Raw genomic sequence first — 11,874 nt, forward strand, 5'->3', positions numbered from 1 at the left:
CACAGAGCTGAGTGGAGTGAGGGGTCTGAGAGCCACAGCCCTGAGTGGAGTGAGGGTCCGAGGAGCCACAGAGCTGAGTGGAGTGAGGGTCTGAGGAGCCACAGCCCTGAGGGGAGTGAGGGTCTGAGGAGCCACAGCCCTGAGGGGAGTGAGGGTCTTAGGAGCCACAGCAGCTCCGTGTAATGCCCTGCATGCAATGGTCTCATTCCATCTCCAGCTATTTTTTCCTTGAAATGAAATTTCCTTGGGGAGACATAAGACAGATATCATGCAGCTCATCCAAGTTGTTCCAGAAAAGCAAGACGGTAAGAGAACTATGATAACAAGAAGGACCCCAGACAAGAACACTGAAGTCCAATAAAATCTAGAACCAAATTCTTCTTTGATGAATATGATAATGAACTGTTTGTGGTCAGCCTAATCATATATTTATAAATAAAAAATCACAGGTTAAATTTTTCTACCAGGCAGGGTATGGTAGTATACACCTGGATGGAATTCCAGCTTGTGGAAGGCTGATCCTACATAGCAAGATCCAGGCCAACCTGTCTTAATTGTTAACAAAGAATCAACAAGCTACTAAGTGCTGATTTGCCCAGCTGCATTAAAGTTCAACGTTCAACTTTTCTTTGAAACATCAAAAGGGTAGGTGTCCCTGGTACTGATTCAGAAGACCCTTTTGGGCCATGCACAATTTTTCTCAGTCACTGTTTTGTTCTAGGTGGAGGGGGCAGGGGTTGGACATAAGAAAATAAGAAAAGACATAAGAACATAAGAAAAGCCGAAAGGAAAGCTATCTATTTTGGCTAGCAACTAAATAACTGCTTGGTGAAACTATTAGAGTGACCAGACCAACCCCTTTTTTAAAGACACCAAATACATCATACCAAAATACCTCCTTTTGTAATGAGGAATTACTTTTGTTCTCTACTCAAAAAACATCTTCACAGTCTGTACTTCCAAACTTGAGGACTAGCAAAAACATTTCCATTTGTTGTCACGACTGAATTTCCAGGGAAGCACACTGCCTTGGCATCCCCTGCAGGGCCCTCCCCTCCCCCACTGCACCTTATCTTTGTCGTCCAGCAAAGCAGAGATCCGAGGGCTTGAGGAGGAACGGTAGATGGAAGAGCCTCGATCCCTCAGGGCCTCCCTGGGATTGGCCACTTCGCTCAGCATATTGTGGCTGCCAGTTTTCCTGAGCCCCAGTCTCCATGAGGAAGGAGATTCATCTTTAGGCTCTTCCGCCTTGTTGAAAAGACTGGACAGCTATGGGGGAAGAAAGAGAGGGGGAAGAAAGTTCTGGTGCTCCAGTCTGCTCCACCTCCTTTCTCTTTCCCTACTTGATCAAGTTCACGGAGCAGCCTGGGCTGTCCTAGAACAGACCCCTGGCAGGCCTGCTGTCCTTGTGCCCACTCCACTTGGCAGATGTTAGACGTTCCCAAGGGCTCTTTCTTCAGAAGCCAGCAGTGAACTCCAAACCTTAGTGCTTCTCCCCACAGACCTGCTCTGAGAAAGGCAGGAGCCCTTTTGCTGGCCTTGTGATCCAGCACTGTCTCAGAGCACCAGGAGACTCTCCTCTGGGGACTCATTTTCTCTTGACATGCTAGGCCCCTGAAAATAAGCTACTTTTCCTCTCTCTGTCTTAATGTGCTTATCTGTAAAACTGTGATAATGAACTTAATTCTCCCCTCTAATATAGCCTGGAGAAACAGGATGAGCTAATGAATAAATACATATGAAGGCCGTACTCTTTCATGTGATGAACTAAGTATTTCCTCTTATTGAAAACAGATTTCTTTTTCCTCACATAATATAATATGATTATAGTTTCCCTTCTGTCTCCTTGCAGTTCCTCCTGACCCCACTCCCATCTGGATCCCCTCCCTTTTTATCTCTCATAGTAAAAAACAAAAAACAAAAACAAAAAAACAAAATAAAACAAGTTAGGCTCCTAAGTGCTAATCATGAAATATAATATAATTACAAAAACTAACATATTGGAATTGGACAAAACAAACAAACAGAAGAAAAAGACCCAAGGAGAGGTATAAGAAGCAGACCTCACACTAGGAGTCCCATGAAAACACTACACTGGTATAACATACACGAGAAGTCTCACACTAGGAGTCCCATGAAAACACTACACTGGTGTAACATACACGAGAAGTCTGGTTCAGACCAGTGCGTGCCGCCTCAGTCTCTGTAAGTTCAGGTGAGCTTTGACCGTGTTGATTTAAAAAAGCCTTGATTCTTGGTGTCCTCCACCCTCTCTGGCTCTTACAATGTCTCTGCCTCCTCTTCCACAGGGTCCCCTGAGCCCTTCGGGGAGGGGTCTGAGGGAGACATCCCATTTAGGGCTGAATGTCCCAAGTTCTCTCAAGTGATGAGTTAATATTAAGGTAATACTAATGGTGACTTCACAAAATTCTAACTATAATATTAAGAAAATAATCTATTTGATATTAAGAAGCAATTATTTCGTTGAACAAGAAATTTTAACAGATAAAATTTTAGGCGTAAGAAGGTCACCATATTTCTTATTCTTCCTAGACAGAATATCTTTCAAAGAGATCACTAGCTCACACCACCACAATTTCATTAAAAAGAAAATCTAATATCAAAAAGGGAAGTTTGGGCATGCCTATAATTTTAGCATTTAGAAGGTAAAGGTTTGGGGAGGTGGAAAGATGGCGGTTAAGAGCACTGGCTGCTCTTCCAGAGGGCCCAGGTTCAATTCTCAGCACCCACATGGCAGCTCACAACTGTCTGTAACTCCAGTTCCAGGGGAATTGACACCAATGCACATGACATAAAATATATAAAAAAAATAAAAAATAAAAAGAAGAAGGAGGTAAAGGTTGGTAGATTGAGGTCATGCTCAGCTACATAAGCTTGGGCCAGCATGGCCTATGGCTATGGAAAACCCTGTCTCAAAACCACAGAAAAGGAAAGGAAAGTTTCCGGTGGGTACAGCTCAGGGGTGATATGCTAGCAGGTTCAAGAGCCTACATTCTAGTGTCAGCACTAAAACCAAACAACTACAAAAACACTGCATGAACAATTTTACATTGTCTTTATATAAAGCAGGGAAACCGGATACAAATATGGTTCAGTGGTAGAGTGCTTGCTTAGTATATACAAGGTATATACGTACAAGGCTTGATTCTGTAAAAACAGAGAAACACAGCAGGGAAACATCATAGGCTAGGATTAGTCAGAAACCAGATTAGGGTCTTTAGGGTATAACTAGTCCTTCATATGCCAGGACACAGTCCCTTTCCTGGGGTCTAGGACCTTTATAAAAAAAACCCTGGATCTTACTTCCAAACCCATGTCATCTTTGCACTAAAATAAGCCAGTCATCTCCATCCACCGTCCACTAAGCTTTCCTCTTGTCTCCAGTTATCTGGGTATACACACTTATGAGCCCCTTCCTTTGTACAAGCCACTGTGACTCTACTGGGAACCCTTCCTCCTTTCCCAGTATTATTTTAGCAAAATAGAGGAAGTATGTGTGTCTGTATGTCTTAAGTTGGTATTGTTCTTTTATAAGAAGTAGCAAGTGCAGTCCCACCTAGAAATGCCAGCATCTGAGGAGCAGTGAATGGCTGCACGGTGAGCAAGGACGGCACTCTACCTAAAGCCTAGCTAATGAGTCAACAACGTGTCTAAAAATAAAGGAGGCCTGGCATGCTTTGTTTCATTTCCACTAAGGAGACCAACTAAAAACCTCTAAGGCCAGAGAGATTTCCCAGTTGTCTGCTCCAAATACCTCAGACCTCTCTGCCAGAGGCCTACAGCTTCGGAGAAGCCATATAAAGTTGATCCTTCGTCTCCCTCCCTTGACCATCACACAGGGCAACAACCTTACTCATAAGACTAAAGTTTTCATGAGAAGTAGAAAAAGGAATTGCCATAAAAACAGTTTTGGATGCTCCGTGTCTTCTAGCTAGTCTACTTTGTACACAGTTATCTTTGTTTTCAATATGAAGAAAACAGGTAAAACACAGAATCTTTTTGGTCTCAGGATATTTTCATCCCATTATTGAAACACCTTTGTAAAGGTATTGTTTGGTACTGGTTTTTCAAGGACGTGAGGGGCAATGTTATGGACAGAATTTTTGTGTCTCTTCCTCTAAAATTCATACTGAAGCCTTAGGCATCAGGACTGCATCTGCAGCTTGAGCTTCTGAGGAAGTGACAAAGAATGAAGTAAACAGGGTAGCTGGCCCTTCTCAGAGGGCGACAATGGTGCTCTTCTACATGTTAAGCTACAGGAGAAGGCGGCATCACCCACACAGGAAGATAGCCTTTTTGAGGATCTGGACTGCCTAGCTCATTGTTCTGGGAACTCTCCAGCCTCCAGAACTGTAAGAAGCTAATTTCTATTTTTAAAGTCACAGTTTATAGCAATTTGGTGTAAGAGTCTAATACAGACAAGAATGTACTCCTACTGTTTTACAAGAATGAGTCTTTGAGGCCTTTGTGCGATACTGTAATACAGTGAAATATAACCTCAAATCCATTCCCAAGCACTCACTCTCCTAGCTGAAGAGGCAGAGAAGGTGTTCTGAGCTGGGGCTGGGATCTGCTCCATGATCCGACTCTTGATTTCAGAGTTGGAATGGTTGACAGTGGCTTCTGGCTTTTTATCTGTTATTGAAGACAAGAGATGCAACAAGGATAAGGATGAAAACCTTATCTTAGTGTGTATAAATCTTTTTCTACTAAGAAAAAAGTTTTGCCGTTATCAAAGCAGATTATTAGAACCATGGGATGTCTGGTCTCACAGCAGAACAAATTCTAGCAACTACATGTAGAAAAAAAATAAATGGAGGGATATCCTTATATTGTTAGGCTCCAACTTCCAATAAAGACTGTCTCTACATCAATGCATGTGTATAGTTATATTGTAAAAATTCATTGTTATAAAAAGTCTGTTCAGTTTTGTAGGGAACTTGGCTGAGAAATAAATGCACATGAAACACACACAGAAAATGTACACGCTAGATTTTGCTTTCTAGGTAATTACAATAAAAAAGAAATAAGACACATTATAATCAAACACAAGATGATATATTGATTCAGATCAACAGGTGCTGTAAATTTTTATTATGTTTTATTTTTTTGGTTTTTCGAGACAGGGTTTCTCTGTATAGTCCTGGCTGTCCTGGAACTCACTCTGTAGACCAGGCTGGCCTCGAACTCAGAAATCTGCCTGCTTCTGCCTCCCAAGTGCTGGGATTAAAGGCATGCGCCACCACGCCCGGCTTGTAAATTTTAAAGAAGGGCAAAGCCTCTGAGGAAGAAAGTAAGAAAGCTGCTCCATCAGCCGGGGTTCTCTACAAAAGCTCCAGAGAACGCTGTCAGACAGACTGATGGAAGGATGGTTGGATGGATGGACAGATGGGGAATGCTGACTCAGAGATCAGTCACACATCCCCTGGTTAGTAACTGACTGGCCTAATTTAAGTAGTGAGAATTCTTAGGGTTGCAATAGGATCTAACAGTAGAAAGGATTTTAAACGATAGAGATTAAGTTGCAGAGCTTTAGTCATAGAACTCACATAACCAGGAGTGGCCCAGCCCTGCAAGGTCATCAATCTGGCTGTATATCAATTAATAACTAGCACAGCGCCTGTACCTAGCAGCTATGATTCTGGAATTTATACTCTGAAAACAGATACAGGAATACATGGATCCTCTGTTAATTATAAGCTACATCCAGCTGTGTGATAGTAAGTTACATATCATATTTCAAGCTCTATTCTCTAATTAATCAGAGATTTTAATTCTTACCTAAAGATAATTTTTATGAAGATTAGAAATAGCATTTTAAAACTCCATAGCTCATTGGCTATTGTAAGCTTCTTTATGCTATTAGTTCTATTGTTTGGGAGTTATTATAATGATCACAGCATTTTTACAGTACTAAGCTCCAAGAAATCTAGTGTATTAGCCAAATGAAATAGATTGTTACAGTACTGGCTTGTGATGCATCACGAATCCCAGAACCTGTAGACTCAGATAGTGCATTCTTCATGCCACGTCTGGGCTTGGGCAGGTGACTTGCTCTGGCCTCTAAAGCATTAGCCTCTGAAACAACTATTTTCAGAATCTAGCTGCCACATGAAGAAACAGGGGCAGGCCTGCTTGATGAGACTAGATCACCTATCCTAAACATCACAGCCAAACAACAGAAACATGAGCACGGTCATCTAAGACCAACTCTTCCTCTATACTTTACAAATTCAACTCCCTTTACAAGTTGAAGGCACAATCATGAAGAAGCATACCATTGCCTTAAGAAAGAGACAAGCTATCCAGCTGGTCCCTTCCCCAATTACCAAGCCATAGAATCGAGTTCACAAAGAATCTTTGGGTTTTTCTTTTTTTTTAACTCCCTGCCCCTCACTGAGTCAGTCTTTTGTAGCTCAGTGTGACATCACAACAGCTATGTAGCTGAGGGTGACTTTGAACTTCTGATCCTCTGACTTGTACCTTCCAATGGCTAGAATTACAGCTGTGTGTCAGCAGGTCAGGTTTTATGCAGTGTTGGGGATCTAACCCAGGGCCGTGAATAAGCTAGGCAAGCACTCTACCAACTGAGCCATATCCTAGCTCGGCAGTTACTGTTTTAAACCATTAAGTTTGCAGGTGGCTTATTATGAAACAATAGAGAATCAATACACAAAATATCTAAGTCAGACTAAAAAGGAAAGAGAGAAAACATAATTTCTAATCAAAATGCTTATATTCACATTAATAATATTAATGTGTAAGATACATGAAAACTATAATTTTTATGAAGTTGTATCCATGGAGCTTTAAAAATGGAGGAAATGCAGTCAACATATATTTGTTTAGTATCCACTCGTGAGATAAGCACCTTCAGGAAAGGCTTTGGTAAAGCCCACTTCTGTGCGCCAGCTAATGTTTAAGGCACACCTACACAGAGAAGGCTGTACGGCACTCAGGGAGATAGAGAAGGCACAGAAGACTGTTCAAACCCATCCAAAGCTTATCCACTGGGACAGCAGAAGGTGTGAGGAAAAGAACATAAAAATAGTTTGAATATTAAGTAGCATGAGAAAATTAACATAAAAGAATTTCAAACAAATAGCTACTAAAATCAACAGCAGGGGTGGGGGAGACATGTAATCTCTATGGTAATGTGACAGAAGCTGATTTGAGTTGAGCTCTGAGACACCAGCAAAGAACTAGAGAAATGAGCGGAGGAGTCTGCTGGAGCGGCTTGGCTTCTGCTCCCACTGGGCCACTGGAACTGTTCTCTAGGATAACCAGTGATTTCCTAACTGCTGCATGACCCCTGCCTGCTCCTGTCTCACTACCGCTCATCGCTGCTGGCTTCTCTGAGGCAGAAATGCATGTCCTCTTGGTCATGTGTCTTTGTCTCCTTCACTAACATCACCTCAATCTCTAAACACAGAATGCCAAGATTCTTTCTCATCTCTCTTTCTTCTACAATCTTCGGGAGCCTCATACTTCTGTACAGTTTTTAATTATTATTACTTTTATATGCGTAAGTGTTTGGCCTGCATATGCATGTGCATCACACGCCCACCTGATGACCACAGAATTCTCTGAAACCAGAGTTACAGACAGTTGTGAGCTGCTGCCATGGAGGCTGGGAATTGAATTTGGATCCTCTTCAAGAGCAGCAAGTGTTCTTAACTGCTGTTCCATCTCTCCAGCCCCTCTTTTCTACAGTCTTACCTTTCACTTCTTATACAGACTTTCCACTGTCCCGTTCTGCTGTGTGGAGTTCCACACTCAGTGAGCAGTGCCACTGGCTAGCTCCAAAACCCACTTCATCTAACACTGTACAATGTCAGTATCTCATTCTAAAAAAGGAGTACTAAGGATATATGCCCCAAGGTATGGTTGTGGGGATTAAATAAAATCGCTGAAGTGTACTGCAAAGTAAAAAGCACTATGCAGATATAAAGTTGTACTATAATTCCCAGAATGAGTCATGATCTTACCTACCAGTCACTGCCACTGACTGCATTAACTTCTCTCACACGACCTGTATTTTATTACACAGTGCTTTCCATTCCCCTACTAGGTATAGTCAACGAAGCCACTTAATGAATACAGATGGTTGTCATATGCTGAAACCTGGAGTAAAATAGCAAATGCAGTATTCCCAGGAAAACTGGTAAGTACCAGAACAAAACTAAGTGCACCGTGCTACAGAGAAACGGAGTAAAAAGCCCAGGGTAGGAAAATACAGGAAATATCTGTATTACTTACTTGTCTCCTAACAAAAGGCCTGACAAAGCAACTTAAAGAAGGTGTTGTTGTGGCTTACACTTTGGGGATATACAGTCCATCATGGAAGGAAGGTAGTGAGTGGGTCAGGAGCAGAAGTGGCTGGCCACATCGTGAACAGGTTAGACAAATGCTCAGCTAGCCTTCTCTCTATTTTATGTAGTCTGGAAACCCAACCTATGGAATAGGGCCACCCAAACTTAGGGTGCATCTTCCCACCTCAACTATAACCTCCTCTAGAAAGTCCTTCACAGGCACGACCTGTGAACCTGAGAAATCTGCCTCCAAAGTGATCCTAGACCCCATCAAGTTGATAAGAACAACCATCCCGGGTCTAGGCGTGGGTGCTGGAGACTCAGTCCCCACTTACTATGTATACTCACTGAAAGGAGAACGGATCCTGAGACCTCTGCCTCACTGATGGGTATGCACTGACACACTGAGAATTTGGTAACACTCTCAGGAGATAATAGGATGTGACCAGGGCATTGGGAGTATATTGTCTCTAACCCTTTTCTGTCTCTCTCTGCTTCCAGGCTGTTATGCCAGGAGCAGCTCTGGTTGACCACACCCATCCCATCCCATTCTTTAACCACAGTTCTGAAACATGGAGGCACTTGATTGTAGACTGAAACCTTGAAACCATGAGCCAAAATAAATCTTCCCTCCCCTTACTGAGTTCCTCTCAGGTACTTGCCACTGTAGTGAGGATAGTTAATATAGGCTCCAGTTGTTTTAACTTTCTGTACCAGAAAAAAGTGTAGGGTCAATCTTCTAGACCCTACACTTTCTAAAAGAATTCACCAAGCAAGTATTTATGATGGTGTGAAGTGAATTCAAAGGTACAAATAAACATTCAAGGCCAGGAATGCTGAGGTCATAGCTGAGAAAATCAAGCCACCCAATTGAGCTACAATATGCCCTTGCCTATGCAGAGCATTGGGAATGTCTGTTGGGGCCGGACTATTAGAAGCCTTGAAGCCTAGGCTACAGGGTTTAGACCTTACTCTGCAGACAAAGACAGAATGAGGGAGCTGGCCATAGAAGATTTCTGAATAGAAGTATACTTTAATCATGAGGGTATTGTCAATATTTTATTTCAATAGCAGTATGGGCATGGTCTGCATACTAGTTTTATGTAAACCTGACACAAACTAAGAGGTTTGAGAGGAGAGAACCTCAATTAAGAAAATGTCCCCAGCCAGGCAGTGGTATTACATACCTTTAATCCTAGCACTTGGGAGGCAGATGAAGGCTATGTCTGTGAGTTCAAGGCCAGCCTAGTCTACAAAGTGAGTTCCAGGACAGCCAGGGCTACACAGAGCAACACTGTTTCAGGAAGAAAATAAAAGGAGGTGGAGGAAGGAAGAAGGAGGAGGAGGGAGAGGAGGAGAAGAAAGAAGAAGAAAGAGAGGTAGTAGGGGACAGGGAGAGGGAGGGGGAGAGGAGGAGGGGAGGACGAGGGCGAGGGAGAGGGAGAAGGAGAGAGAGAGAAGGGAGAGGGGGAAGGGAGATCTGTGTTCTTACATTTTCATCATTCCTAAGCAGTAGAGTATAGCAATTATTTATATTGTACCAGGTAACATAAATAAGCACCAGAGAGACAGTTTGAAGTACACAGGTTCTACATAAACACTGTGCATATGTGTGTGTGTATACACACACATATACATATATGTACATATACACACATTCATATGTATACGAATGAGAGACTTGTACATCCAAAGATGTCGGTTATCTCCTGAGACAACCTCCCATGGACATGAAGGATAAATGCATATATTATTCATGAGAATAATAAAAGTAAGTCTGATTTGTTTTTTCATTAATTCCCTCACTCAGAAACTGAAGAAGCTTTACAAAATAAAAAAATTAAGATTCAGTTTAGAGAAGCAAAAATCACATAATAACTAAATGCAAATTTTTACCAGTGTATTGAAAATATTAACGCCCTGTAAGCCCCATGCATCTTAGCATACTGGCTTGTTGGCATCTATCAATCTAAAGGCAGGACAACTGATTGCTTCATGCTAGATTTCTCCATGTACCTTACCATATGGCTGTGTCAGAACTGGCAGGTATATTTTAACTGAGCTCAAGGCTTTTAAAAGCATATTGTCATTAGCTTCAATTCAATTTCTTAGAAAGTACTTCAAGCTCTTTCTGGAACCCCGAGAGGCAGACCACATGCAGGACCTCTGCCTTACTTACCTGCCTCCTTCTCAGTCTCTGATTCAGAAACTTCATCTTCCCCTTCCTCCTCCTCTGAGCTGGAGCTGCTGGACTCTTTGCTTTCTCCCTCTGTGTCTTGGGACTTGGGGATCTCTTCTTCATAAAGCATCTTCTCTTTGCTAAATTAAAAGTGCAATTTGAAAGCAATTCAGAAATGATACAAACCATTTACGTTTGCTGACAGCCAGATATAATAAAGGGAACAAACCTATAAATCTGTATGTAGAAGCAACAGTAAAAATAGGAAGATCCTTCTTATCTCTGTGTGCTGTTCTCTTGGACCTTGGCTTTTCTACAGTCTAAGGCTTATTACTGACTTTACAGCATGACTCAAGGAGACTCTGTCTATTCAACACATAGTTAGGAGAGAACCATGACTGACAAAGAGAAGATGGAAGTAGGGCAGACGAATGTTTTGAAAATCATTACACAAGCCTTCACTGAGTTCTATTCCATCCCACAGACCTTGCTAGGGACTGAAATCATGGTCAACAATGAGACAAATTCTGAGCTGAGGAAACCCTGTATAATCAGGGAAGCAGGCAGGACTAAGAACCCCTGGGCTAGGCTAGAAGAGATGCTGTTGCCAGTACAATCTCTCAGTGTAATGCATATTCATTCATCCTCAGGGTCCCAGCTCAGTGCCACCTCCCCCTGTCCACAAACATTTCCATACTTTGAAGATCATTTGACTGAAATGAAACACAGAATCATTTTAATATAAAAATTCTCAACACGTGCAGGCGAGCACACGCGTGAGCCCGCGCACACACACACACAGACACACACACACAGACACACACACACAGCATTAAGTGGATCTCATTCCTTGCATACAAGTAAGCAATATCTTACTTCTTAAAGAGTCCACTCTGAAACTTGCTATTCAGGTCTGACTCGATGAGCTTATTCCGGGTCTCCTTTTCACTTCGAAGCTGGAGATTGAGAAAGTAGAGAGAGGGGGGGAAAGTTGACAATTTGTGAAAAATCAGTAGTATTGAGAAGGCCCAAACTGGTACTATCATTCTGAAAAACAAAAAATAAAAAATAAGACATAAACCAAAGAGGGAAAAAGAAATAAAAAAAAGTAACAGAAGAAAATTCTGTCTAAAGTAGAAGAGGAAATTATGCCACTGCAGATTCAAGAAAATTATTCTTTCAAAATCCCAAACCAAACCTTAATACAAAGAAAAAAAGCCCAGTGCATGAGGGTAAAGAGCCAAAAGCAACCTGGGAAGAATGCTTAATGATTCATATAGCACAGTGATTTAGCAATAATTCTAAAGAAATCACAGACCGTTAACCGGGCGTGGTGGCGCACGCCTTTAATCCCAGCACTCG

The 11,874-nt window shown here is 42.0% G+C and overlaps 1 protein-coding gene across 7 annotated transcripts in view; it reads right to left on the reverse strand.

Annotated features, from left to right (window-relative positions):
* Positions 1-11,874, reverse strand: part of Ppp1r12b (protein phosphatase 1 regulatory subunit 12B) — a 202,899-nt gene that overhangs the window by 120,055 nt on the left and 70,970 nt on the right. For all 7 annotated transcript variants that reach the window (XR_002377805.1, XM_021161359.2, XM_029477941.1 and 4 more), the window contains exons 7-10: positions 11,389-11,468; positions 10,513-10,652; positions 4,544-4,656; positions 1,069-1,269 (exon numbers count right to left, since the gene is read on the reverse strand). Coding sequence is in view for 6 of the 7 variants with exons in the window: in XM_021161359.2 (XP_021017018.1) it covers positions 1,069-1,269; positions 4,544-4,656; positions 10,513-10,652; positions 11,389-11,468 (534 nt within the window). In the remaining variant the exon portion in view is untranslated. The remainder of the gene's footprint in view (positions 1-1,068; positions 1,270-4,543; positions 4,657-10,512; positions 10,653-11,388; positions 11,469-11,874) is intronic.

Source organism: Mus caroli, chromosome 1 (genome assembly GCF_900094665.2).
Source record: "Mus caroli chromosome 1, CAROLI_EIJ_v1.1, whole genome shotgun sequence".
NCBI classification, from domain to species: Eukaryota; Metazoa; Chordata; class Mammalia; order Rodentia; family Muridae; genus Mus; species Mus caroli.